Here is a 24,551-nt window from a genome sequence, read left to right as displayed (position 1 = left end):
TCCTCATTAAGTAGGTTTTTGTTTTCTCATCAAAGAGATCTGAAGAAAGCAACATTTTCCTGTGAGTCTGAGGGGCGGTCGGTTGCAATAACACAAGAAATGTGCTTCCCGTGAGTCCCAGGAAACCCTGCTACAATATCAAAAGTATTACAGCGCATTTCCAATGACTTACTAGTTAGTAAAGTCATTTCTCAATCAGGGGAGTGGTTCAGTCCCAAGTGTGGTTGGACCTGTCAGAGCGTCCTTGAGTATGGTTCCTTAACAGTACAGGATGTGTTAGGATTTGGTTGAGACAGCAAATTTAGTCGCAACAACAAAAAACGTGATATTTTTCTTGAGTCTTAGGATCGCTCACAGCAGGGCCCAATGGTGCTCTCCAGGGACATCTGGGACGAGTGGCGGATGAGTGGCGCCATCGTTGGGTCCACCATGGAGGAGGTGGGGAAGAGCTTGTACCAGCCAATCACCATTGTGCTGAGTTCCAGCTCCTCCAATAGGATTCGAGCTACACCCATGAAGCATTTGCGGTCCATCCGTCCGTAGTTGCCCCAAACGATCACCTACAGAAACGGGTCGTAGTAGATCAATTAGTCTTTATACGATATCTTTTGGGTTTATGTGTCAAAGGAGAGTTATTATACATTTTAAGAAAGGCTTTAAAAGAGCACCTTCTTTTAGCTTTAATTCAAAACTGTCTTCACAATAAGAAAACAGAGAATTTAAGTCTTTTTTTACATCAAAAGTAATCGTTTTGATTCATAATATCCTGCTTGTGTGTGTTTAAGTGTGTGTGTGTGTGTGTGTGTGTGTGTGTGTGTGTGTGTGTGTGTGTGTGTGTGTGTGTGTGTGTGTGTGTGTGTGTGTATGTATGTGATACGTTAGGTGTCCTCTGTCACCTGATAACATCAGGGCTCATCTCAGACGGCCCAACATCTTGTCAAGCAGCAGACAAAAAAATAAATATCCATCCGTGTGTGTGTGTGTGTGTGTGTGTGTGTGTGTGTGTGTGTGTGTGTGGGTGTCCTTGTGTGTCTGAGCTTGCCAGCATACCAATGTGTGTGTCTGCATGTGATTTCCACAGAGACTTAGAGGCCAAATCTGCTTCAATCTATCCCCTCCATCTTTAAAGAAGGAGAATCTATTTCTCTTTTTGTCTGCCTGCGTTCTCCCAACAAAGTCCGGACAGAGAGGAGAAATCTATGGAAGGACAAGAGAGTTTAGTAAAGTACAGTGTCCTAGATCCTCTTCTGGTCCACTTTCCAGAAAGTGCAACTAAAACACACACACACACACACACACACACACACACACACACACACACACACACACACACACACACACACACACACACACACTGCAGGTGCTGATGGAAAGACAAAAAGGGGCTTAACAACAAACAAAATAAACCCAGCATGTTGCATTGAAGTGAGGATAAGTGGATCCAGACTGGATGGACTTGAATTGAAGGGAAGAGTAAGTGCTCCGTAACACCAGAAAGTAGGACAGCAAAGTTCATACAAAGTCCTGTTCATTTTGTCATCTATTTTGTTGTTATTGTTTGTTGTTATCATATTTTTTCTGCCCTATTTTGTTTTTGTTTGGTCAAGTGAACATTTTAGGTTTTTAAATCCTCAGATTATATTTCAGTCCAGCCAAAACCCATCGTTTTGTAACATGCGGAAAATATTAACCCCCAGTACCCTAACGTACGCAAACTGTATGCATTATAGTAGACTTAGACAAGGACAGAAAGTGTGTGTGTGTGTGTGTGTGTGTGTGTGTGTGTGTGTGTGTGTGTGTGTGTGTGTGTGAAAGAGAGAGAGAGAGAGGGGAAGAGAAGGTGGAAAATGAAGAAAGATTTAGAGTTTTTTAGTCCTTTCTTTTTGATATCGTTACAGTTAGTAATAAAGTACGTCGGTGTCGTCTCGTCTTAGTCTTGGAAAAAAAGATTGTTGACAAACAAATTTAGTCAGATTTCTTTAACACTCATTTTAACATTTTTGCAAAATACACAATATGATCAAAAGTACTTTTTGTCTTGTGATGTTTTTGGCAGTTTGGCAGCTTAGTGAAGGGAATATATACAATGACATATTCTAGATAATGTTCTTCCTTTGTGCTTCCATATAAGGTATTTATGGTTTCCCCATTCTGGGGTGGAAGAACTTGACTGGCCTGCACAGAGTCCTGACCTCCACCCCATCCTTCACCTTCGGGTTGTTGGATGGGGTCGAGGTCTGCAGTAGAAGCTGAATCTGCATGTTTTGTGAATGAGATGTTCAACAGTCACGTGGGTGTAAAGGTGTAATACTTCTGTAAGGTGCTGAAAGCTTTGTGACGTAATGACTACATTGTTTTAACAGTATTTCACTGTAAAAAGCTAAAGATTATATTTGTTCTCTTGAAACGATGCAGATATGTTCCTGGTGTCACAAACAGAGATCACTTCACATTCTCTGCATGTCTCCATCTGAGCCACTCACAGCTGTGACACCAGAAACTCTCCCGAAGACACAGAATAATAAAGAATGAGGGGAAATAAGAGCGACACATGTTGGAAAAGAAAATACGATGAACCCTGGATCTGCAACTTTTCCCCAGCTCTGAACAAAACTCATATTTATGCGGACGTCAAACACAAATATGCATATGGAAAACAAAGTAAAAGATAAAACCGCCCAGTCGTCAGAGAGATCAGGCGATGGAGGCACAGAGTGCAGAGCGGAGGAGAAAGACGGACAGCCGATAATTAGAAAGGAGGCGTTTAGTGACTAATTACTCAGTGACAGCCGCGCAGCAGCCTCAGGCCTCGACTCTAAACTAACAGAGGATCAAACCTGCAACCTTCAAAAACTACTGACACACACACACACACACACACACACACACACACACACACACACACACACCTGTCCCAACGGCATGTGTGAGTTGCTCATTACAGGAAAAATATCAGGAAACAGGACTTCCCAATCCCAATCCCAATTTCAAACAATGACAGAAGAGTCACACTGAACTGACGACCCAGATTTCCTTTCTTATATTAGATGACTCACACATCACATTTATATTTATGTAATTATCACGATCAGAACACTGCAAAATGTATAAAGAAATAAGTAATAGTGAAGTCCCAGAGCTTGTATATCTGACAGATGCTCCTCGACTGGTATTAAACGATCAATGATTGAATCATTGCACTGGTTTGTAAATGTGATTAAGTCGTTCTCTTAAGTCCTGTTTCAGGCTGTTCTCGCACGCTGTTCGTAGCTTTACCTACGGAAAGCAATACTAATCGTGAACCAGGAAGTATAAAGAGCGGAAAAGTCAACATAGGGTGGAGGTCGGGGGGGGGATGGGCCCCATGTGTTTGATTTATCTGTCACTTCGCCACTTCATAGTTAATTCAACCAAATAATCACAATCTTTTCCTAACCCTAACCAGGTGTTTCCTGTGAAGAAGGAAGTTTATTTTTGGAACTTTACAAGCGAACATTGACGCTGGACTTTTGGAGAAGAATATCGAACCGTTGCCTGTTTGTACGGGAGGGATGATAATAAACTGGATATTAATTAATACAGTAAAGTGATGCATGTAATAACTTCACGTCTCAAGTAAATATTCTTATACGATGTCAGGATGCACGGTGACATTAAACATGTGTATAAAATCATTTTCTCTGAATGGACAACTTGTTTCTCTGTCATGGAGTTCGGGGACGAAGGATTCTGAATGAATCTTCAGTGTGCACTTAGGCTTTGCTAAATAAGGAAGTGACAAATTGAAAAGCGCTGCTGATTTCAGCGATTTTGATTATCCAGTGTGAATGAAGCTGATGAAACTCGGAGGACAAGCAACACGGAGAGCAGATCATTAAGAAGGAGGCGTTCAGTGACTAATTACACAGCGGCAGGAGCAGCAGAGCAGCTTGTAGCAGAGCTGCAGGCCGCGCCACTAAAAACATGCACACCACTGTTTCCACCCGCTCATCACTGAGGACACCTGCCACACACACAGGTTACAACATATGGTTTATTATGGTATTCAACCACTACATCAAGAAGGAAAGAACACACATTTTCTGGTGCACATTCTACGTCACCTACAGGGCTAGTAAACAGTGACGATGTGACGGTGGCTTCTTCTTTTTTTAGATCTGTTCCTTAGTCTCTCTTTCAAACTCTCAAAGCAGAGTTGGATATTGTTGGATCATTGGAAAGACTAACAAAGACAATTTTTTATTTGATTCTGTGCAGTTATAATTAAGTGTGTTTTAGGTTAAATGATTGAAAAGGTTTCTGTCAATGGAGTCTGGTGGCTTTGAGTAGAGAATATTAAGTGTATGTTTTGTACGTTAATAAAGTTTGTTTATTTATCTATTTTTGTTTGACTTACTCTGTCAAGCGTCTTTGAGTTTCTAGAAAAGCGCTATACAAGTAAAATATATTATTATTATTATTATTATTATTATTATTATTATATTTGTCTAAATCCCTGTTGATTTTATTTATTATACATATATATTTTTAATTTATTTTATATATTATATATTTACTTCAACGCACGTCATAGCATCGGGGCAGGAAAGGTCGCAAACTAGCATGTCTCCCCGGGTGTCAAAGCTTGAACCGATAAATACCGTGACCACTGTAGAGTCATCGGTCCGGGAATGATTGTAACCTTTTCCCACCAAAGACAAAAGCCAGGTGTTCGTGGGTTCATGTCGAGTGGGGCCGGAGCTTAAGAGAGCGATGAGAAGAAAAGAAGAATACAGGAAGAGAATGAGAGAATGAGAGAAGGAAGTTGGAGAGCTCACATTCCGCTGTAATAATCCATCTCTTTCAGTTTGTTTTTTGTGACATTTTTGATCCTGAGATCATCTGAAGCTCAAACAACTGAAAGAACAAAAATCAGCTCCAACTGCCTTCTGGACCCTCAGGTCACATTCTTTGTGTAAATGTCAAACTCTTACTCCCTGACTCTTCTGCTGCGTCTCCTCTTCACTTCCTGAACTGTTTCTAAAGTCACAAAAAGGAGCGATTTCTAACAATCATCAATTTCCTGGTGAAACTCGTCATTTTGCTGTTTTATGTTGACAATCTGGGGAGATTAGTATGTGATTGTTTGTTATGAATTAATTTGTATTCATCTGTGGATGCAAATGTCAGCCTGTCGGTCCGTGCACCACTTTTAAATCAGAATGAAATATCCCAACTGTTGGATGGATTGGCATGAAATGTGTGCGGACGTTCATGTTTCCAAGATGATTAATCCTGATGACTTTTGTGTTCCACTGACTTCTCAAAGTTTTCACTCATGCAGTGAAATATGTCAACGTCTACCACAGGGGTGGGGAACCTCTTGCCTCCGGTCCGTATACAGCTGACTGTTTTTCCTGGCCAAGGTCAGGGTCCTTGAATACAACACGAGCGGAACGGGCCATCACGTGGTCACGTCATGTCAAACTTCAATTTTAAACGAGACGGTCGTTGACATCAGCGAACGCAGCATGGCGAGCTTAAAACAGAAAGCTGGACGCGGAATGTCACTTTCCAGGAGAACTGGACGAACAATTATTTCTTTGTGGAAGTAAATTGCCAGTGTGTCTAGTTTGTGTGGACGTACTTGCGGTGATGAAAGATAATCTCGAGCGTCATTACTGCACGAGACATGCCGAACTGCACGAGCTGAGAGGACGAGTGTTTGGATAAAGTTAACGCTCTTCGGTGGAGTTCGGATGTTGTTAAAAATAAAATGGCCGTTGATAGGAAAAAGGTTCCCCACCCCTGATCTACCAGATGGATTGGCACGACAGTTTTGCACAGAGATGCATCGGACCAAGACGTTGCATCCTGATGACGTTGGTGATCTCCTGACTCTTCGTCTGTAGCCACCATGAGGTTCACATTCATGCTTTTTGAGTGTAATATCTTGATAACTTTTGGATCGATTGCCATAAACTTTGGGTCACACGTTCAAGACCCTCTCAGGGGGAATTGCAATGATTTTGTTGAGCACCTGACGTTTCATGTAGCACCACCATGAGTTCAAAAGCTTAGTTTGTCCAGTACAACTGAACGCCACTCAAAGTCAGCGTTCCTACTGGTAAACTTGTAAAATCCATCCCGACTTCATGAAGACGTCACACAACAATGGAAGCGCACATTGTAAAGGATAAACCATCAACTAAAAGACAACGTGAAGTATATTTGCTTGTATTTAATAAAATAATATATACCATCATATAGTAAAACCTATTCTGCATGTAATTGATGTCTAAACTTGTCGCCAATGTTATTAGCTAACTGGTTAAACAATCTCTGAAAGTTATCTTCTCTGCACAAAAGTTATTTAGGAAAATGGTAAAAATGTCAAAATCCATGTTGTGTGTTATGTTTGGCGCTTAGAGGTTGGAAGCTGGAACCTCCGAGTTGTCTGGAACGCAGCATAAATACAAACCTGACCTTCCCATCAGCCTCAGCTGTACTTTGTGTTTAGTGCTAATGTTAGCATGCTAACACTGTAAACTAAGATGAACATGGTGACCAACATAATCTGCTAAACATTAGCTTATTGCTTTGTCATGGTGCACATGTTAGCAGACTGGTGTTAGCATGTAGCTCAAAGTACCACTGAATCAGGTTTCATTGTATTTAGAAAGAAAACAAGAAAGAAATCCAACATTTTTGATTTTTTAGTAAATAACATCCAGGGTTGCATCATTCAATTATTTCAGAAACAAAAAGGGAGAACGGTTTTCAGGTTTTAACATTTGCTTGGTAAAAGGAGGGAGTGAAATATTTGAGGAGTATAAAGGATATTATAGATGGTTTCCATCTTTTATAAGATGTTTGCCTTTGTTTTGCTTTCTTTTGGTCAGTTTCCAAGTAAATATTGTGAAACAAACTTTGTCTAAAACCAGTTTAATGTCTCTTTTATAAGCGTCTGTGTTTCATATCTCACCTGCACCACTTTCCCCTGCGGGCTCTCAGAGAAGACTAGGACCTGGTTGTAGAGAGGATCCAGAGACTTCCTCACTGACTTGGTCTTCTTCTTGGCCACACAGATCCCGTTCTCCAGGAGGTAAACTTTGATGTAGGCCGCTGAAACGACAAAATACAAAAGTTAAATCTCAACTTAACCCCTTCACCGTTATCTGCAACTTTAGAGCTGGAGTTTAGATGTAAGAACAACACAGACTCCAGTGCAGTCCAGCAGAGGAGAGGAGAATAAACAGGGCAGAAGACAAAGTAGAAAAGACCGGAGCCTCTCGAGTGACTGATACAAGCTGCAAGGTGAAGGTCATGTGACAGACGGAGACGGCCAGAGGCATCAGTACGTTTCTCTTGCTTGTGAGTGTAAAGTGTCCTCCGGTAGAGCAGGTGGCAGTATTATGTTTAACTTTAGCTGAAAAACGTTTTCCGCCAGTAAACACACAGTTTGTCTCTCTGTTTGTCTGTCAGCAGGTTTACAGAAAGACTAAATTACAGGCCGGTACACAAACTATGTTTCACTTTCGTTAACATTGAGAGATGGGGCATTTCTGCTGCATTCATGTGCCGTCAGAATAATCTGAAAAATGAATTCCCTGTCTGGGAATATTTACGTGAACTTCCCCTCAAGTCGGGAAAGGATATCAACGAATTGTGTAAACAATCAAATCCAAGACACCGTCTTTGTAGCGTCCATGTTGTTTACACGTTACGACTTAAATCTCATGAACACGCAGAAGTCGGAAGAACAAATCGGGAAACATGACCGATCTCAGGAGCATGTGAACGCACCATTGTGACGTTTTATTTTGAAATTACTTTCGCAGTTACTTAAAACATTTATTTAAATAAAAAGCATCAAACCCCAGTCAGAGTGGTTAATAAAGTTAAATTAGTTTAGTGCTCGCAGACTAACTTGCTAGCGTTAGTGCTAGCCCATCACTCCCCTTGTGATGCTCGCCTCGCAGTTTGTTCCCTGAAGAGTTTCCAGCCGACTGGAGTAGACAAAGGCAGAGAGTCGAGGGAATTGTGGTGCACTGCAGAAAACTTATGCAAAACAAAGCTCATTTGAAACCATTGTTTTCTCTGGTTTTCGGTGTGCAAAAAACAACAACCCTCAAGAAAACATCAGACTAAGCAAAAATTAATAACTTCATGCAAACACATGCAAACAATGTCTGTCAGCAGGAGTCTGCACCACAGAGGGTACAGGGCTCTCTGCGGATACAAAGGCTTTTTGTAGATTGAATTTTGTTTTGCTTTTTTATTTTCACACTGCAGTTATGATTTAATGTCCTGGGATGAAACTTCGTTCCGAAGTAACACGAGCCAAAACAATATTAGAGGCTAGACTTCTAACTTTTACTTTAATGCACTCACTTCGTTGTTTTTAAGTCGGAAGATTGCATTACCATTTTACAAACATTGAGTTTGTGTGTGTGTGTGTGTGTGTGTGTGTGTGTGTGTGTGTGTGTGTGTGTGTGTGTGTGTGTGTGTGTGTGTGTGTGAGTGTGTGTGTGTGTGTCCGTGTCCTCACTAAAGGAGAACAACTTTCCTGTCCCGTCTTGGAAACAAGGTCAAAGACCTTGTACTAGAGAGCTTCATTACAAACTCCATCAACACGCACACGCACACACACACACACACACACACACGCACACACACACAAACACACACACTCCAAAGTTTTTGCCCTGTTTGTTCGATGACATTATTAAAGATTAGACTCTGGAACACTGAAATATTGAGCAAGGTGTTTATAAATTATATGGATCTGTCTGACTCTGTTTTTACTTCCATGCTTTTCTTTCCTTCACACTAAATAGATGCACTTATTTCTCTCTCCTCTAGCTCTGGTTTGTGCTTTGTTCTGTTTATTGTCCTCTTATCTTTTATCTCTCTCTCAAAGCTTTTCCCAGATATGTTTTTTTGTTTCCCTTATTTGCTGACACTGTTTTGTTCTTATGCAATTAGGATCAATGGGTGATTTAATATTATGCAACCGCAGAGGGGAGCCACAATCAGAGCTAATAGTTTGTTGTTACACAATCCAACTTGCTGCATAAAGCAAAAAACAATCAAGTTGACATCGTGCCAGTTCTGTTTCTATTCCCTGTGACCAGCACACAGCGCTCATACAGAAGAGTTTACATTGCACTTATATTACACATAAATTACACAATGTGTCTTTTTAATGCACACTATGCAAATATTCTTTTATTGTAAATATATAAAGGAATAATAATAAATTCTGGTATTGATAATTGTCTGAATAATCCAGCAGCTCTAAATAATAATAATAATAATAATAATTTCAAGTAATTTTTTCTTATAGTTACAGACTCTCCCTACACTCGAATTTTGAGCTTAAATTAAGTTTTTTATTATTGATATCGCAATAATATTGTTTGAATATGTTTGAATTATAATGGTCGTGATAATTGTGTAGTGGAAATCTGACATCGTGACAGCCCTGTAATAAATAAACACATGAAATGACAGGATTTTATTATTCAGTAAAATCATATTCCTGGCATTGTGTTTGAAGCATTTAATAAAGGAAAATTAAAGAAATAACATTAAAAGGGTATTTTAACAGTAAAGCTTCCCTGCGGAGTAATCTTCTAAACAAACAAACTTTATGTGCACAATCAATGTTTCTCACAAAATACTTTGTGTGTCCTTGAGGTCTAACAAATGCATTTCCTTAATAATAAAACATTTGCAAAGCTGATTTGAAACCTGCTCTTCCTGCTAGCAGCGTTCTTCCTCCCTGTGTTGGTGCAGAGCATGCACATGTGCACATATGCACGTCCAGCTGGACTATAACTCATAAAGACATTTGTTCGGCTGCTATTGTCCAATATCTCCACATAGTCATTTTAGAAAAATAGAAAATGTGAAAAGAAATTATTTTGGTGGCTTTTCAAATATATTTTTTGCAGATCTGTTTTCCTTCATTATTTACCTGCATTATAGCTGGTAAACCATTTCCTGATTGATATCCGATTGATTTTAAAGCATTTTTCAAACACGCTTAAGGAAATAGGACCATCCAGATGTGTTTGTTTAACCATAACGATTCTACAGCACAGCATGAGAGTCAGAGCAACACGCTGCTTGCTTCACTTCAGCATTAGCAGCGGAAAATGTAGATCTTACTTATTCAGCAGATCACCTCCCTCTGCTCTGTGTGTTAACTCCCTGAACATTGAAAACACCATTTCCTCCTTTCACTCATGCATCTTTCATATCATAACTGTAACTATTGTAGAGTATATCCCATCAGGTTTAAAATGTCAGCTGCAGGCTGTTCTGTTTGTAAGGAGCTGATGCTATTTGCTGTCTTGTGCTGCGTTCGTATTCTTTGGAAACGTCGATGTTCTGAGACATGGCAGCCGTTTGATGAACACAAGTGGAAAAGATACCAAATTCAAATGTTATGACGTTTCTGAGGAAAATCGTGTAGAAAACATTGTTTTGATTGTTTGAGTGTGTCAGTCAACATTACCTGGAGGTCCCTTGGAACCTGGTTTCATGGTAAGTCCTCTGGCCTGGATCACCTCCACCTCCAGAGCCCCGTTCCTCTCCAGCAGGCCGATCTCTACGTCACCTGGAGGGATGCAAACACAGGTGAACTTTAACAATGAGGATGGAGAAGCTATTTAAAATACTGGCCTTCATAAGATGATTTTAGTTTTGTGAGGTGTTGGAAAAGTTTGCAAGTGAGGAAAAAAAGACAGACTAACATTGGGTGTCATTATAAAGCAATGACATATTTTCGTAACGTGTATTCTTGTAGGCGGATTGTCAATTTAAAGCACGAGTGAGTAAACACACTCACATGTGTTTAGTTAGAGTAGTTGTGTTTGGATACAGGACACTTGCTGTCTGTTTGCACTGATATGCTTTCATTTGTAACTTTTTTTCTTGGACCACAGAGAGCCGAGGGAGGTGAGGACTACAGTAAATACCATTTATATTTTTTTGGGTGAACTAATCCTTTAAGATCACCCAACACAAGACCAGGTCTCAGACCAAGTAAAGACCAGAGCTGAATGAGTGCAAAGAAAGTTACGATCGGCCTCATGCAAGAAGTCCTACTACAAAATGAATATTCTGTTCATCTTATTATTATCATATATTATCGTCACCATGTCTATGAGTTTTCTTCATGCATGTCTCTATATCAGGGCTATAATATCCAGTATCTAACTTGTTATCTTTTCATCAGCTGATTCCCAACTGCAGGACTTGAAGCTCTGTGGCGCAAACGTTTTCTTTGTGAACTTTTAATAACATAACACACACAAACGAAGCAGAACAGATTGTGAGCTCAATATGGCAATTTTAGGGAAGTCGATTATGCTCATGACTGAATGTCACGACCTCCCCATGAACAGGTGGCAGTCATCAGGCTGAAACGAGCGGTTTACAATTTAGCAATACAGTCAAACAGGCAGAGGAAGTTAAGAGAGGTTCGGGATAGGAGAAAAAAATGCATTTAACCAAATGTGGAATAAGCATGTAAATCCTTTTTAAAGGAACAACAGAGATGTAGAGCCGCGTCTTTCTGAACACATGCCTGCAATAATGAGTGACAGTATTTGGGCTCATCATTGTATTGACCACAAGTGAAGTCCTTTAAATAGTTTCTAGCAGACTGCAGTGACTGATTTGATGGACAGGGAAAGAGAAAGTGCAATAACTGCTGACAACGAGAGAAGTCAGAGATGTCAGAGTATTGTCCGGAGAGCGCAGAGCGTTTCTTTCAACTGTTATGCATCATTGAAGAAGTTCAACGTCTTTCTTTCTGGTTTTGTAATAAATGTCATTGAAAAATATTCTTTCTTTGTCAGCATTTCTGTATCACTGATCATTTCAGTGATACAGAAACATCATGTGAGTCTTTGATCTCAACTATTACACTCTTAAAGCCTTAAAGCCTCTTTTAGCTTCTTGTTTTGGTTGCATTTCATCTTACTTGTATGATTTACTCTCAACCATAGAAATAGAATGAGAGTAGAACAGACATTGAACTGTTTTCCGTGGTCCGATTATTATTAGTAGTAATGATGACAGCTCACTGAAGTTAGCCCGCGGCTACAAAGACGACAGTTCTTAGCAATGGCAACGATACACATAAAAATGGACGCCGATCTGACCATCTTGCTATGTTGATTTGAATGTTTTATTCTCATTCTATTTCTATGGTCTTAACACTCACATTAACCTTTATTTCCAGCTGAACTGGCACCAAATGACAAAGTGAGCAGGTAGCATGTAAAGAAGATGGAACGTCCAACTTTCCACTCGTTGGAAATCACTTTGGAAAAAGGTTTTCAGCTAAATATTCCCAAAATGATGAACGCAGTCCTTTGAAAGTAACAGATCAGAGATGACGGCCAAGTTATTCTGGGTTCTCTGACATCATATAATATTGGCCTGGACAGCAGATTTGGAGTGGAGTTGGACCGGTCCGTGCCACTGTTGTCGGGCCAAGGACACTCTCTGGCTGCCAGCGAGGAAACTGACCCACTTACAGTAGATCACTGCTGTGGAGGAAAGGCTGCGTACAATATATCCAATATACGGCCTGGATATGAATAAGTGCACGGGTCGATAAGAAAAACCCTGCAGCGGGACACAGCTCTAATTTACGAGGCACTTTTTTGGCCAATGAGAAATGATTTCAGCCGTCAGTTTTATGAGGAAATAAGGTGTTTTTCTTTTCAATTTACAGACCCGCTTTTATGGGAAGAGTTTCACAGGCTTTTTACAAAATAGAGGTCATATGTGAATAATGGTCCTTCCTTACTTGGAGATAAGAAAGTAAAGAGGGATAGATTAAGTTTTTAGTCTTGTGTTATCCATCTTAGTTTACATATAGTAGATGAACTGCTCCTGTGGCTCGTAGGGGAAAAAGCTTTGCAAAATGGTTGTGACAAAAATATGACCTTTCTGGGGATGTACCCAAATTCAAATGCATTATTCAAAATGAAATGAAATGCATTTGATGTTTGAGGCACAATTGAATGTGACTTCCGGTATGTGACTTCTTCAGGTCCTCTATCCAAATACAGAGACAGATCATTTTGTTGAACATATACAGATAATGGCGTCTCTGTACATCTCTGGTCCTTTCTCACCCATGGATGTTGTTGCCAGCGTCTGTCGCCCAACAAACTGAGCAGGTCCCATCCCATCCAGGAAGTCGCTGAACTGTGCATCCGATGCCAGACACATGCCGCTGTAGTTCAGGCTGCAGAGAGAGAGAAAGAGGCGGACAGGTGGTTAAACACGACCGGTTTACTTCAAGTAGGTAGAGAAAGTGAGTCAGAGACGGGGAGATGATGCAAGAGAGAAGAAAAAGAGCCGAGACAAAAACTGGAAGAATAAGGTGAAACGAAACAGGAAGTGATCACTCCTGTTTCCTTAGATAAACTTCCAAAATTATAATTGGCTCCCTGGATTTAAACTCAGACTGTTGGTTTTACAGTTTGACCCCCTGTGTCCTGTGTCTGTGTGTGTGTGTGTGCGTGTGCATGTGTGTGTGTTTGTGGGAATGCAAAGAAATCAGCTCAGAGTGCTTTGGTGGCGGAGTGCCAAGTATATTACAACTATGTGTGTGTGTGTGTGTGTGTGTGTGTGTGTGTGTGTGTGTGTGTGTGTGTGTGTGTGTGTGGTGTGTGGTGTGTGTGTGTTCAATGGATGGACAAATCCACCTTGACATGTTTTGATGCTGATATCATCAATTTGTGATGCTCAACATGTATCTGAACCAGGACTGCACCCACTTCTTGCAGATTACTGTAAACACTCAGAGCATTGGGTCTGTGTGCAGCTTTCTGCTAAAAAGGTCCCACAACCCTAGTCTCTCTCAGGGTGTGTGTGACTGTGATGGATTGATTAATTGACACCTCCCTGGCTCTCCTGGTAGTTTCTTTGTACATATTATAGCAGGACCACAGCAAGATCCTTCCTCAGCTATGCCCATATATATTTCTTGTAAAAATTAGATTGATTGAGAAACAGATGACGCTTAAAGCTGCAGTAGGTAACTTTATTAAAAACAACTTTTTTATCATAATTGCATTAGACTTTTTCTCTTCAGTTTGAGAGAGTATATCTCAGTTGTTCCTCGCCCCCATTTCCTCAGAATTAGAGAAATAGTGTAGGGTTTTCTACCAGGATTTTGTAAATAGGTTGAAGTGGTTGCTACATAATAAAAGTCGCTACAGAAGTTACCATCTCTGCCCATCATTGCAAATTTAGTTTTTAGTTTTCTCTGCACCTTCTACATCTAAAAATGAAACGGGCTGTTCGACTGCCACCCAGAGAGTTAACAGGTTAATGTAGAATTGGACCAGACGTAAACTGTTTTCTTAACAAATCCAACAACCAATGTCAATACATCATGTTCAAGTTTGGCCCACGACCCTGGAGTCCACAAAGGCTAATCAGCTTAAGAGATTTCCATCGCTTGGGGTGCCTGATTGTTGTGAGCCTGGATGTGTAAAGAGAACTGGATACAGCGTTGGAGGCGGGGCCCCGTTCATTCCTATAAGCTCGTGGCACACAAAGACAAAAAGGTTTGAATTCCGAGTATGCACCCATTTTGCACCCATGTCACACCTGCTTCACTAAAGAGGCTTGTTTGTCGTTTCACAGAAGCCAATGGTACAAATTTCTCTAAAATAAACTGTATTGACTTATTGTAAAATCAACAATCCTGCTTACTATGTAGCTAACTGCCAGTTAGCTAATTGTCAGTAAGCTAGCCAGCTAGCTTGGGAGAATGTAGTCACTGGCTAGAACTAACATGTTCGTAGCTAGCAATAGTTGGTTTCCAAACTAAAGACCAAACCAACAAGTCCTGCAAGTTGTCAAAACATGGTCAAACATCCAGGACTATATATTTGTTCCACTTCCTGGGATGACCAGTTAGCTAATTGTCAGTAAGATAGCTAGCTAGTTTGGGGGGAATGTTGTGACTGGCTAGCACTAGCATGTTTGTAGCTAGCAATAGCTGGTTTCCAAGCTAAAGATCAAACCAATAAATCCTGCAAGTTGTCAAAACATCGTCATTTGTTCCACTTCCTGGGATGACAGGCCCGTTAGCTAAAATCCTGGACCAGAACTATTGAAACCCAATAATTATACTCTGGTGAGTATGCTCATTATTTATTATGGCAGCACTCTTCTTCTTTCCTCCCTTTAACCTTCATCTATCTCCCCCTCGTCTCTAATTTCAATTTCCATTCTAGTTTACGGTTGCACAATCTTTATTCATCCCTGCTCTGATGAGATCACTTTAGTTGCACATTTAAGGAAACAGGTGAATCACTTTTTCATACCAAAAGTCCTTCCACAAGGACTGCGACCTACATTACTCAACAGCTTTGTCTTCATTGTTAAATGAAGGGAAAAAAGTGTTAAAATATTTACTAGATTGTTCCAACAAAGTCACACAAAGCCACATCGGCTCACATCATAATAGCAACAGTACACAGTAGGTTTCTCTCCAATATAATTAATGCACTTAGCATCACTTAGCATGGATTAGTCATTTATGCAGACGTAATTTCTTATATTTCTTATTAATTTATTGTTGGTGTGTATAGTTTGTTCTTATGTTCATGTGTGTTTCTAACTATTAACAAAGTTAAATGTGTTGTAAGATTCTATTCCTGTGCTTGTATGTGCTGAAATACATAAATTATACATGGAATTAATAAATCAACATGTTAGATTGAGAGTCATTATAATGAGGTAAAATCCTGCATGTGTGTTTGTGTTTGTGTTTGTGTTTGTGTGTGTGTGTGTGTGTGTGTGTGTGTGTGTGTGTGTGTGTGTGTGTGTGTGTGTGTGTGTGTGTGTGTGTGTGTGCGTGTGTGCGTGTGTGTGTGTATGTAGAGTGCTGACATGCAATAAATCAAGCAACATTAGCCGAGTGGGTATTACTGGGTGATAAAATCCTGAGTTTTAGATTATAATATTGGTGTGTGTGAGGCACATCTGGGATTACACAGCAGTTTCACAGAAATATGACGCGCAATGTAAATTGAGTGCTGCAGGCAGATGACACGCTCGAAATATTACAAATATTCAAGTTCTTATATTATTCATGATTGTTTACTGACTGTTCATCATCAGTTTGTAAATGAATGTCAAAGCATCGCTTGAAATACTTAAAGTGTTTGAAGGTGAAGAATTTATTCGTCATTCTCGTGGTCGTCATTAGCTTGTGATGTTTGAAATATGAACTGGAGCAATAAGAAATGTAACTTTATCGAACCCCTAAATAAATACTTTGAGTTCCTAAACATGAGCACGGAGCATTAATCATGCTTTAGGTCAGTGGTCCTCAACCACCGGTCCGTGGGTCATTTGGTACCGGGCCACACAGAAAGAATTAATAAAAAAATATTTGATTGATTATCCGTCTGAAAGATGTTTTATTTTGAAAAATGACCAGATACATCCGTCTGTGCGTCTATGTCTCTTGACACATGTCAATACCAGAGGTCAAGACGCTCGTCTGTCACGTGATACTTTACTTGTTAAACCCACAAGCAACAATGAGTGGAAAACAAATGTCTTCAAAGAGCTTTTTTGGAAAAGAGAAAAGACCCAATGAGGAGGCATTTAAAAGACAACATCAGGAGTCCTACTTAAATATCGCTACAGGTGATTCTCATGCGCCGCTCTCCATAATATACAGGCTCGCAAATGAGGCAACGAAGCCTTCAGAACAGCTTCGCCGGCACCTGGAGACCAAGCACCTGGCATTAAAAGACAAGCCCTTGGAGTTTTTTAAAGAAAAAAACATGAACAAGAAGGACATAAACAATTACTGATGGTCACCACATCAACACATGGGAGTGTCATACTTAGTGACTAACCGTGTCGCTAAGAGAAGAAACCTTTTACTATTACTATTACTAAGAATTTATACCCCTATATTGGACCGGCTGGTTGCAGAGACACAAGCTCAGGGCTCCCACTAACTCAGCGTAATGCTGAGTTTTTTATGCACTTTATATTTGTTTTTATGCCGGTGGTATCATTTTATTCCGTCATATTTATCCCCCCCCCCCCCCCCCCCCCCCCCCCCCCCCCCCCCACACACTTTGAAGGCCGGTCCGTGAAAATATTGTCTTACATGAAACCGGTCCGTGGAGCAAAAAAGGTTGGAGACCGCTGCTTTAGGTACCATATTGTACGGGAAACATGCAGTGAACATTTAGCAGGTAAATTCCCTTTATTCACTCATTATATTGATTCATAAAACGATCAGCATTATGTGTCTTTCAAAACAAATTTGCAATATACTAGTGCATACAAATTGTTTTATGAACCAACGTTGCAAAATCGTAAATTAAAACTGAGACCCGATCAAATGTCTTTACAGTAAAGTCACATGACCTCATCATATCCCTTACACAAACAAAGCAAATCCTGCCCCAACATCAGAACACACACACACACACACATACACACACATACACACACACACACACACACACACACACACACACACACTGGTCCTGAATTACCCGATAAATCAATAAGCTCATAAGTGTGATTGGATGGTATTAGCTAACAAAGTGCTTATTCATGGTCGTGCATATGCAGGCACAGAGCTTTTCAATCAGCGCACTGAGCCAAGCAGCTGACGGAAACACAGACGGACAGAAAGGCGAGCTGCGGTTTGCAACTGCTGATCTAAATAATGTTGTGCAGCTCAGTTCCTCAATGTAGTGACGCTTGTAGCATATCAACAGATTTATATTTTAGCCGCTTCGCTCTTCTGTCCAGCAGCGTCAAGAGATAATAAAAAGATTATGTAACAACAGTACTCTGACATTTTCTAACTTTTACATTTAACTAGGGAGGACATCTTTGCTTAAGGCCACGATTGTGATGCTTCCCAGAAAAACTAAAATGGCTTAAGAAAAACTATTTTCCTGAAGTTTTCATCCATGCATAATCCTCCACCCGCTTATCTTCTGCAGGGTCACGTGGAATTAAGCTTGTAGAGAAATAACAGTGGTTATATGGTTTATGTTAAAGTTTAAGGATGTATTTATTGAGCATGGAAATATTACTAATATCATGAGCGTTTTAGTTTTACATCCAGAAGTATTGTACATCTTAACCGAATTTGGAGAAAATCTGCAAAATAAGTTTTTGTCCACTAACATTATGCATTTATACATTTTTTGGTTTCCTCCCGGAGTATAAGCAGCAGATAACTCTTCAGCCGGAAACCATTTATAATGTTGAAGATGAAGAGGGCGCAACAAGAACATGATTAAAATAGTGCCAATCGAACCTCAAACTGTGAAAAACAAAGTATAAAAGATGGAAATAAAAATATACAAGAGAGATAGATATATATTATAGAGAGATATATAGAAGAAGAGAGATAGAAAAAGAGGACAGAGAAAGAAGACAGATAAGAGGAAATATATATAGAGAGAGGAAGAGAGAGAGAAGAGGATAGAATGGAGAGATATAGAGAGTATGTGAGAGAAGGAGAGAGAGGAAGTAGATAGAGTGAGATAGTAGAAGATAGACATTAGAGTAAGATAAGAGAAAAAATAGAGAGAAAGAGAGAGAAGAGAGAGGAGAGTAGAAAGAGATAAGATAGAAATAGGAAGATAGAGAGAGAGGGAGAGGGAGAGAATAAGAGAGAAAGAGATAAAAGGAGAAATAAGAGAAAATAGAGTATAGAAAGATGAGAAAATGAAAGATATAGAATATATAGTATAAGATAGAGAGATAGATAGATATATGATAGATATATAATAATATATATTAATGAATAGAATATTAGATATAGAAAAGAATATATAATAAATATAATAAACTATAATAATATAAATATATAAGATTTATATATAATATATATTATATAAAATATATATATATATACATTAAATATATACATATAAATATATACACATATATATATATGTATATATTATATATAAATATATACATATAAATATATACATATATATATATATATACATATAAATATATACACATATATATATATATGTATATAAAAAATAGATATATATAATATATATATATGTATATATATATATATTATATATATATATATATATATATATCTATATATATATATATATATATATATATAATATATATATATATAATATATATATATATATATATATATATATGACATTTCTGTTTGTTTCATGTATTAACGTGAGGAAGGTTAAATCAAATCTGTGTGAAAATCTTTCGTCTCTAATCGTTATTTTTTCCATTTTTGTTCACATCATTATTATTGTCTAAGTTGTAATTTTATGGTTTTATTAAAACATCTTTATTGCTCGTCTGTCCCTCCTCAGTGTCTTTCCCTGAAGTTTCTTCACTTTCTTCCACCATTAATTGTTTTTTGGGGGGTTTTCTTGACAGATGGGGCTGTTTGTTGTACAGATTTTAAAGCCTCCTGGGGCAAATTTGTAATATGTGATATCGGGCGACAATTTGATTTTGTTAATCTTTTCTTTTATCGGCACACCAAAAGACTCCACATCAGCCAAGAGTAAATAACTGTCTTTAGATGTTTTTTAGATATTTGCCATTTGCACTGGAGCAAATTGAAAATGTGCATAAAAACTAGTTGATGTAAATGCACCTCCTGTGGATCTTCTTGCCTTGAATGTCCTCCATCAAATTGTGATCATGAGGGGTTTAAGGAGGCTTCTCACTTCTTATGCACTGATTGAATTAATTGTAATTTAAGGGATCAAAGTTAGAGAAAAGTAACAATAACTAATTATGTTATAATTATATTACATCTTCTGTATCGTCTGTCGATTACGACTTGAGTTAATGTCTGTGTGGTTAAAACTCGGCAATAAAAATTGACCTTTTCAGTATTTAACCAAAAAATCAATCTTTCCTTCACCGTGTGCTGCGAGTGCCGAAGCATAAACACAAAGAGGTTTTTTCAGGCTTCAGCTTCTGCAATTTTTATTATAGGAAAACAAATGAAAGTGTCAGTGAACATTTTGCTGATACATTATTTGTGACTTGTTAATTAACAAAGTTTCCTCATTATGTTAATAGAAAACATAATCCGGGTGCCGTTATGTGTCTTCAAAGCATATTTGCGGTTGCAAATTAGAAGTATATAAAAAATAATTTATTGGAGACTGGAGATTTATTGGGCTGTAATTGCAACTGTGACTGGACACAATGTGCAATCTGAGTAAACACTGTGGAGTTGAATCAAACAGGCTCAGTGTGAAAACACCTTCCTGCTCTCACTCACTCTCATATCTGACTCTGTGATACTTCCTCATTATTTCTCTTTTTGCTTTGTTAACATCTTCGCTCATATTCAGTAGCATCTTTTTACAGCTGCGTACAGGTGACTCTGCTCACCTGCTGCAGTACCATGAGATAACATATTATTTCTTTTGGGATGCAAGCTAAACAGTTCATAAACAGAATATATTCCAAATATAAATGGAATATTAATATGCATGCAAACACGCTCAATGATGCAATCATCCCCTTTCTGCGGCTCTACCTCCGCTTGTTTTCCTCTCTCCTCTGTGTGTCTTTAAACCCTTTCTGCCCCAATCAGTGTGTCCGTCTGCCTCCTCTTGTTATGTAACTGCAGGAATTCAAGCTGGTAGCAACGTTGGCACTGATCTGCCGTGTCCATGTGTGTGTTTGTGTCTGTGTGTGTGTGTGTTCAGGAGTACTACACTAGTATTGCTGATGTAATTTTCCACTGGGCTTTACTGTATACTCTGTGTGTGTGTGTGTGTGTGTGTGTGTGTGTGTGTGTGTGTGTGTGTGTATGTGTGTGTGTGTGTGTGTGCGCGCGCATCACCCCTGCTGACTGTTGGAAGGAAAATAAAATTGATTTCCCCGAGCAAAATGTCCACAAATGCTGAAGAATCCTCCAAATTTCAGGGGATTTTGTTCTTAAATTGTTAAAAATGCTTCAGACATACAAACAAAGAAGATGGATGGTAGGAGCAAAACACATGCTGGACAAACAAACACACAAGTGGAAAGAGTGAGTGCACTTACAGGTATGTCAGGCGTGTAAACCTCCGCCAAAATATGTGAAAAAATCTTTTTTTAAGTCAAGTTCATGCAGCGGAAAAAAGCAAAAATTATAGAAATGTCACAAAGATAAGAACAGGGGACTCTTGTCACATGTGTTGTCACTTTTTGGATAAACTAGCAAAACCAGAACCTAAAAGTTGTTTATGAACTTAATATTTGCCTTCACACCTAAGTGACTTTAAGCAGAGCAGTAACCTCCTTGTACTGCTGACTTCCCTGCAGATTTTCTGATAAATTCTCAAATTGCTTATCAAAAGGTTGTACTGGAAAAGTGCTAATACTGTATATATTGACATTTAAATGGACTAAATGATGTCCGACATCTAGAAATCTGCTCTGTATTATGATATTACTGTAGTATCTTGCAGAAAACGTGCAGTTTCTCTGTATACCTTGCTACATGACATGCATCAAATAAACTGATCTCATGTTGTATGCATGAATTATTCAGCTAGTTTGTGAATGTGCACACAGACCGGGGACTGACGGTCATGGAGCTGCCAAAAGCTTGCACTGCGACGAAATATCGAGTTTTTAGGGAGTCCCGAGTGGTCGGGGCTCATACCACATGACCGCAATGTTCAATGGTTGGGTTGTTTGCCTCGTTTCCTGTCTGCCTCTGTGTCGTCTTTGCAATGTCTGGATACGCCTGAACTGACTTCATTGTGTTTGTGTTGACGAACCGGAGCCGGATGAGTTACTTACTTTCCCTCGGAGCCGTAGCTGTTCATGCTGTCCTCTATAGACTCGTGGCTGGCCTGGCGGACGGTCCGACTTGGCATCTCCACAGCCAGACCCGTCTCCGTGCTCCTCTGGATGCCTCCCTTCAACTTCCTGCCCTCCGTATCCACTGCAGGGAGACGACAGACACACACATAAATGCCGCTGCTGTACAGTACAGTGTGGGGACATCGAGTGAGTTGATTGTTTGGTGACAAAACAAACATGAATCTGTGTTTTCTTCTTTCTAAAATATTGATATTAGAATCCCCACATTTGTGTATAAACTGCTCAGTTGAAGCTGTTTATGTGTTTGTCCTGCTGTGACTTCATTAGTGTCAGAAGAAGGACGACCACGGTGATGAGGAAACACTTTAACGAGGCCAAGGACGAAGGCACTCGATTCCTCCTCCTCAATGCACGGCACACTTTATGGGACCTATCTCCGGCAGCAAGGTGTCCTGTGTGTGTGCGTGTGTGTGTGTGTGTGTGTGTGTGTGTGTGTGTGTGTGTGTGTGTGTGTGTGTGTGTGTGTGTGTGTGTGTGTGTGTGTGTGTTGATATAGTTTATAATGAAGCTCTCTAGTACGAGGTCCTTCACCTTGTTTTCAGGACAGGACAGAATTTAAACTTAAAACAATAAAACAATGATTTAATATGAAGAGATAACAGGTCTCTGTGTTGTGTTGCAGAGATATCTACTGCAGTTAGCATGCTAACAGCTAGCTGCGCTCCGTGCAGTCTTGTAATACCATTTGTTCCTCTAGAGGCGATAGTGAGTCACTGTATCTGTATCTGCTCTCAGTACAGAGAGAAGAAGAACAGCTGCCTGACTGTAAATATTACAGGCATGTTTCTGTTTTATAGTTTGTTTATTAGATTAAATTCAAAGTGGCAGAAACGAGAAAACCCTGGAGCTTCTTCTGGCTGAGCTCAAGTCTCTTCGACCGCCGCACTCTGCAGCCGCCTCTGCAGCCGCCTCTGCCGACCTCTCTCCTCCCCGGCGGGCTGCTCTCCTGGCTGTGCCGCCATCAGGAAGACGAGACAAATATTTGGTCGTTTTCTAGTTTCTGCCACTTTGTATTTAGTCCAATAAACAAAGAAACATAACGTTACACGGACTACAGCCCCGTGAACATCAGTGCAGAAAACACAGATGATCAGCTTTCAGACAGTTTTCTGACTGACAGGCGTTACACAGGAGGAAATGAAATACACAATATGAAGACGGAATGAGAATACAATAAATATGCCAAACTACTACAACTAAAACATGAACATTAGATAGTATGGACCCAGTTTAGAGGTGAAATACTGCGCCCTACTTCTTTGGATCAGGTGGCTCAGAATTACACGCACACACACACACACACACACACACACACACAAACACTATTTTTGTAAAATGGTAATGTAATCAGTTTCATAATGGAACTGTTTTCACTGTGAGTTTTCTGATTTAAATAAATGCTAAAATGAGTGGATTAAAGATTAAAATCAATAAAATAAAATAAAATAAAATATTTTTGCCCTCTCCTGACCAAATCCAGACGATGTTGTTCTATCTTCCTCCACAGACCGTTTCAATCACCTTAACGGGAATAAAAATGCTTTAGGAACCCTGGCACACACACACACACAACACCCACACACACACATACACACACACACACACACACACACACACACACACACACACACACAGTGCCATGAAGTTAGTTCTGCAGTTATTAAAGAGCGACCTAGAATGGTGCTATTTCCATCGTTCACGTGGGACGGGACGCTGGCAGATTTGGGTTACTGCTTCTGCTTCTTGACTGGTTCAATATGATCAGTTATCTCCAGCGCTGCCACACATCCACACCACCGTCAGTGCAGCCGGTACAAAGGTCAAGCTGATGCTACCTGAGATTGTCACAAGTGCGTAGTTTGCACCTGCATTTACAGGTTTCATTTCAAACATTTAGCTGACGCTGTCCATCAGAGTGAGTTACTATCAGCTTTATAGTGGCAGAAGCCAAAAAACTCCTCGTATTAAAACAATAGAAATTGGGTCAGGATGCACTTTTAATGCTTGTGAGACCCGGTGAGCAACATGAACAGCCACAACAAAAAAGCTTTGTAGTTTTTAAACAAAGTTCCTTGATCCATTTAGTGTGTAAAGTTAGATTAATTCGTTTTTAGGGTCGTTTTAAGTGTTTTTGTAGTTTTCAAATGTTACTGTGTAATTAATACATCAAATCAAGACAATGTGTTTGCAAACTTATATTTCACATAATACATGAGTGTCTGGGCGCCTTCTCTCAACATTCAGATATCAGAGTGTCCCACTTCACATATCTTCATTATGTCTTATGAATGTACTTGTATTTTAACTTATTTGTAAAATAAAACAATGCTAGTGCCCAAAATCACACCATATTCCCTCTACATGACACTAAACTGTACCTCCGCCATTTTATTTAAGGTTCTGAATACTGAGTGTGTACACTACGCCTTATATTCTGCTCAAAACAAGTCCATTGTGTGACTCTACAGCTGTCAGTGACGTGTCCCGAAATCTCAATTCAGGTGGCGTCACCACGTTGGAACCCAGACCTGCGGTGAGAGCGTGAGAGTGTGTATCTTGCTGTCACCTCTTGTCACCAGTGGAGTGTTGAGGCGGAGCAGAGTTACATAACTAATAGCGAGTGGATAAAGACTGGA

General features: G+C 39.6%; 1 protein-coding gene across 1 annotated transcript; it reads right to left on the bottom strand.

The window, feature by feature from the left end:
- LOC115007788 (regulating synaptic membrane exocytosis protein 4-like) lies at positions 1-22,877 on the bottom strand. The gene is made up of 6 exons (XM_029430751.1): positions 22,802-22,877; positions 21,832-21,976; positions 13,143-13,255; positions 10,505-10,606; positions 6,965-7,104; positions 1-560 (listed from the first exon to the last, which is right to left on the bottom strand). Exons 1-6 carry the CDS (start codon positions 22,875-22,877, stop codon positions 342-344), a joined length of 795 nt encoding a protein of 264 aa, XP_029286611.1. The 3' UTR covers positions 1-341.
- Between the last annotated feature and the right edge of the window lie 1,674 nt (positions 22,878-24,551).

The sequence above is a fragment of the Cottoperca gobio genome, chromosome 5, assembly GCF_900634415.1.
Source record: "Cottoperca gobio chromosome 5, fCotGob3.1, whole genome shotgun sequence".
Classification (NCBI taxonomy): Eukaryota; Metazoa; Chordata; class Actinopteri; order Perciformes; family Bovichtidae; genus Cottoperca; species Cottoperca gobio.
The sequence above is the reverse complement of the archived record's forward strand: the minus strand, read 5'-3'. Positions and strand labels throughout refer to the sequence as shown.

Coding starts and splice junctions, on each gene's coding strand:
- LOC115007788 (XM_029430751.1), bottom strand. CDS start 22,877: ATGGCGGCACAGCCAGGAGAGCAGCCCGCCGGGGAGGAGAGAGGTCGG. Junction 21,977..22,801: donor GCTGCAGAGGCGGCTGCAGA/GTGCGGCGGTCG, acceptor GTCTCCCTGCAG/TGGATACGGAGGGCAGGAAG. Junction 13,256..21,831: donor AGCTACGGCTCCGAGGGAAA/GTAAGTAACTCA, acceptor CTCTCTCTGCAG/CCTGAACTACAGCGGCATGT.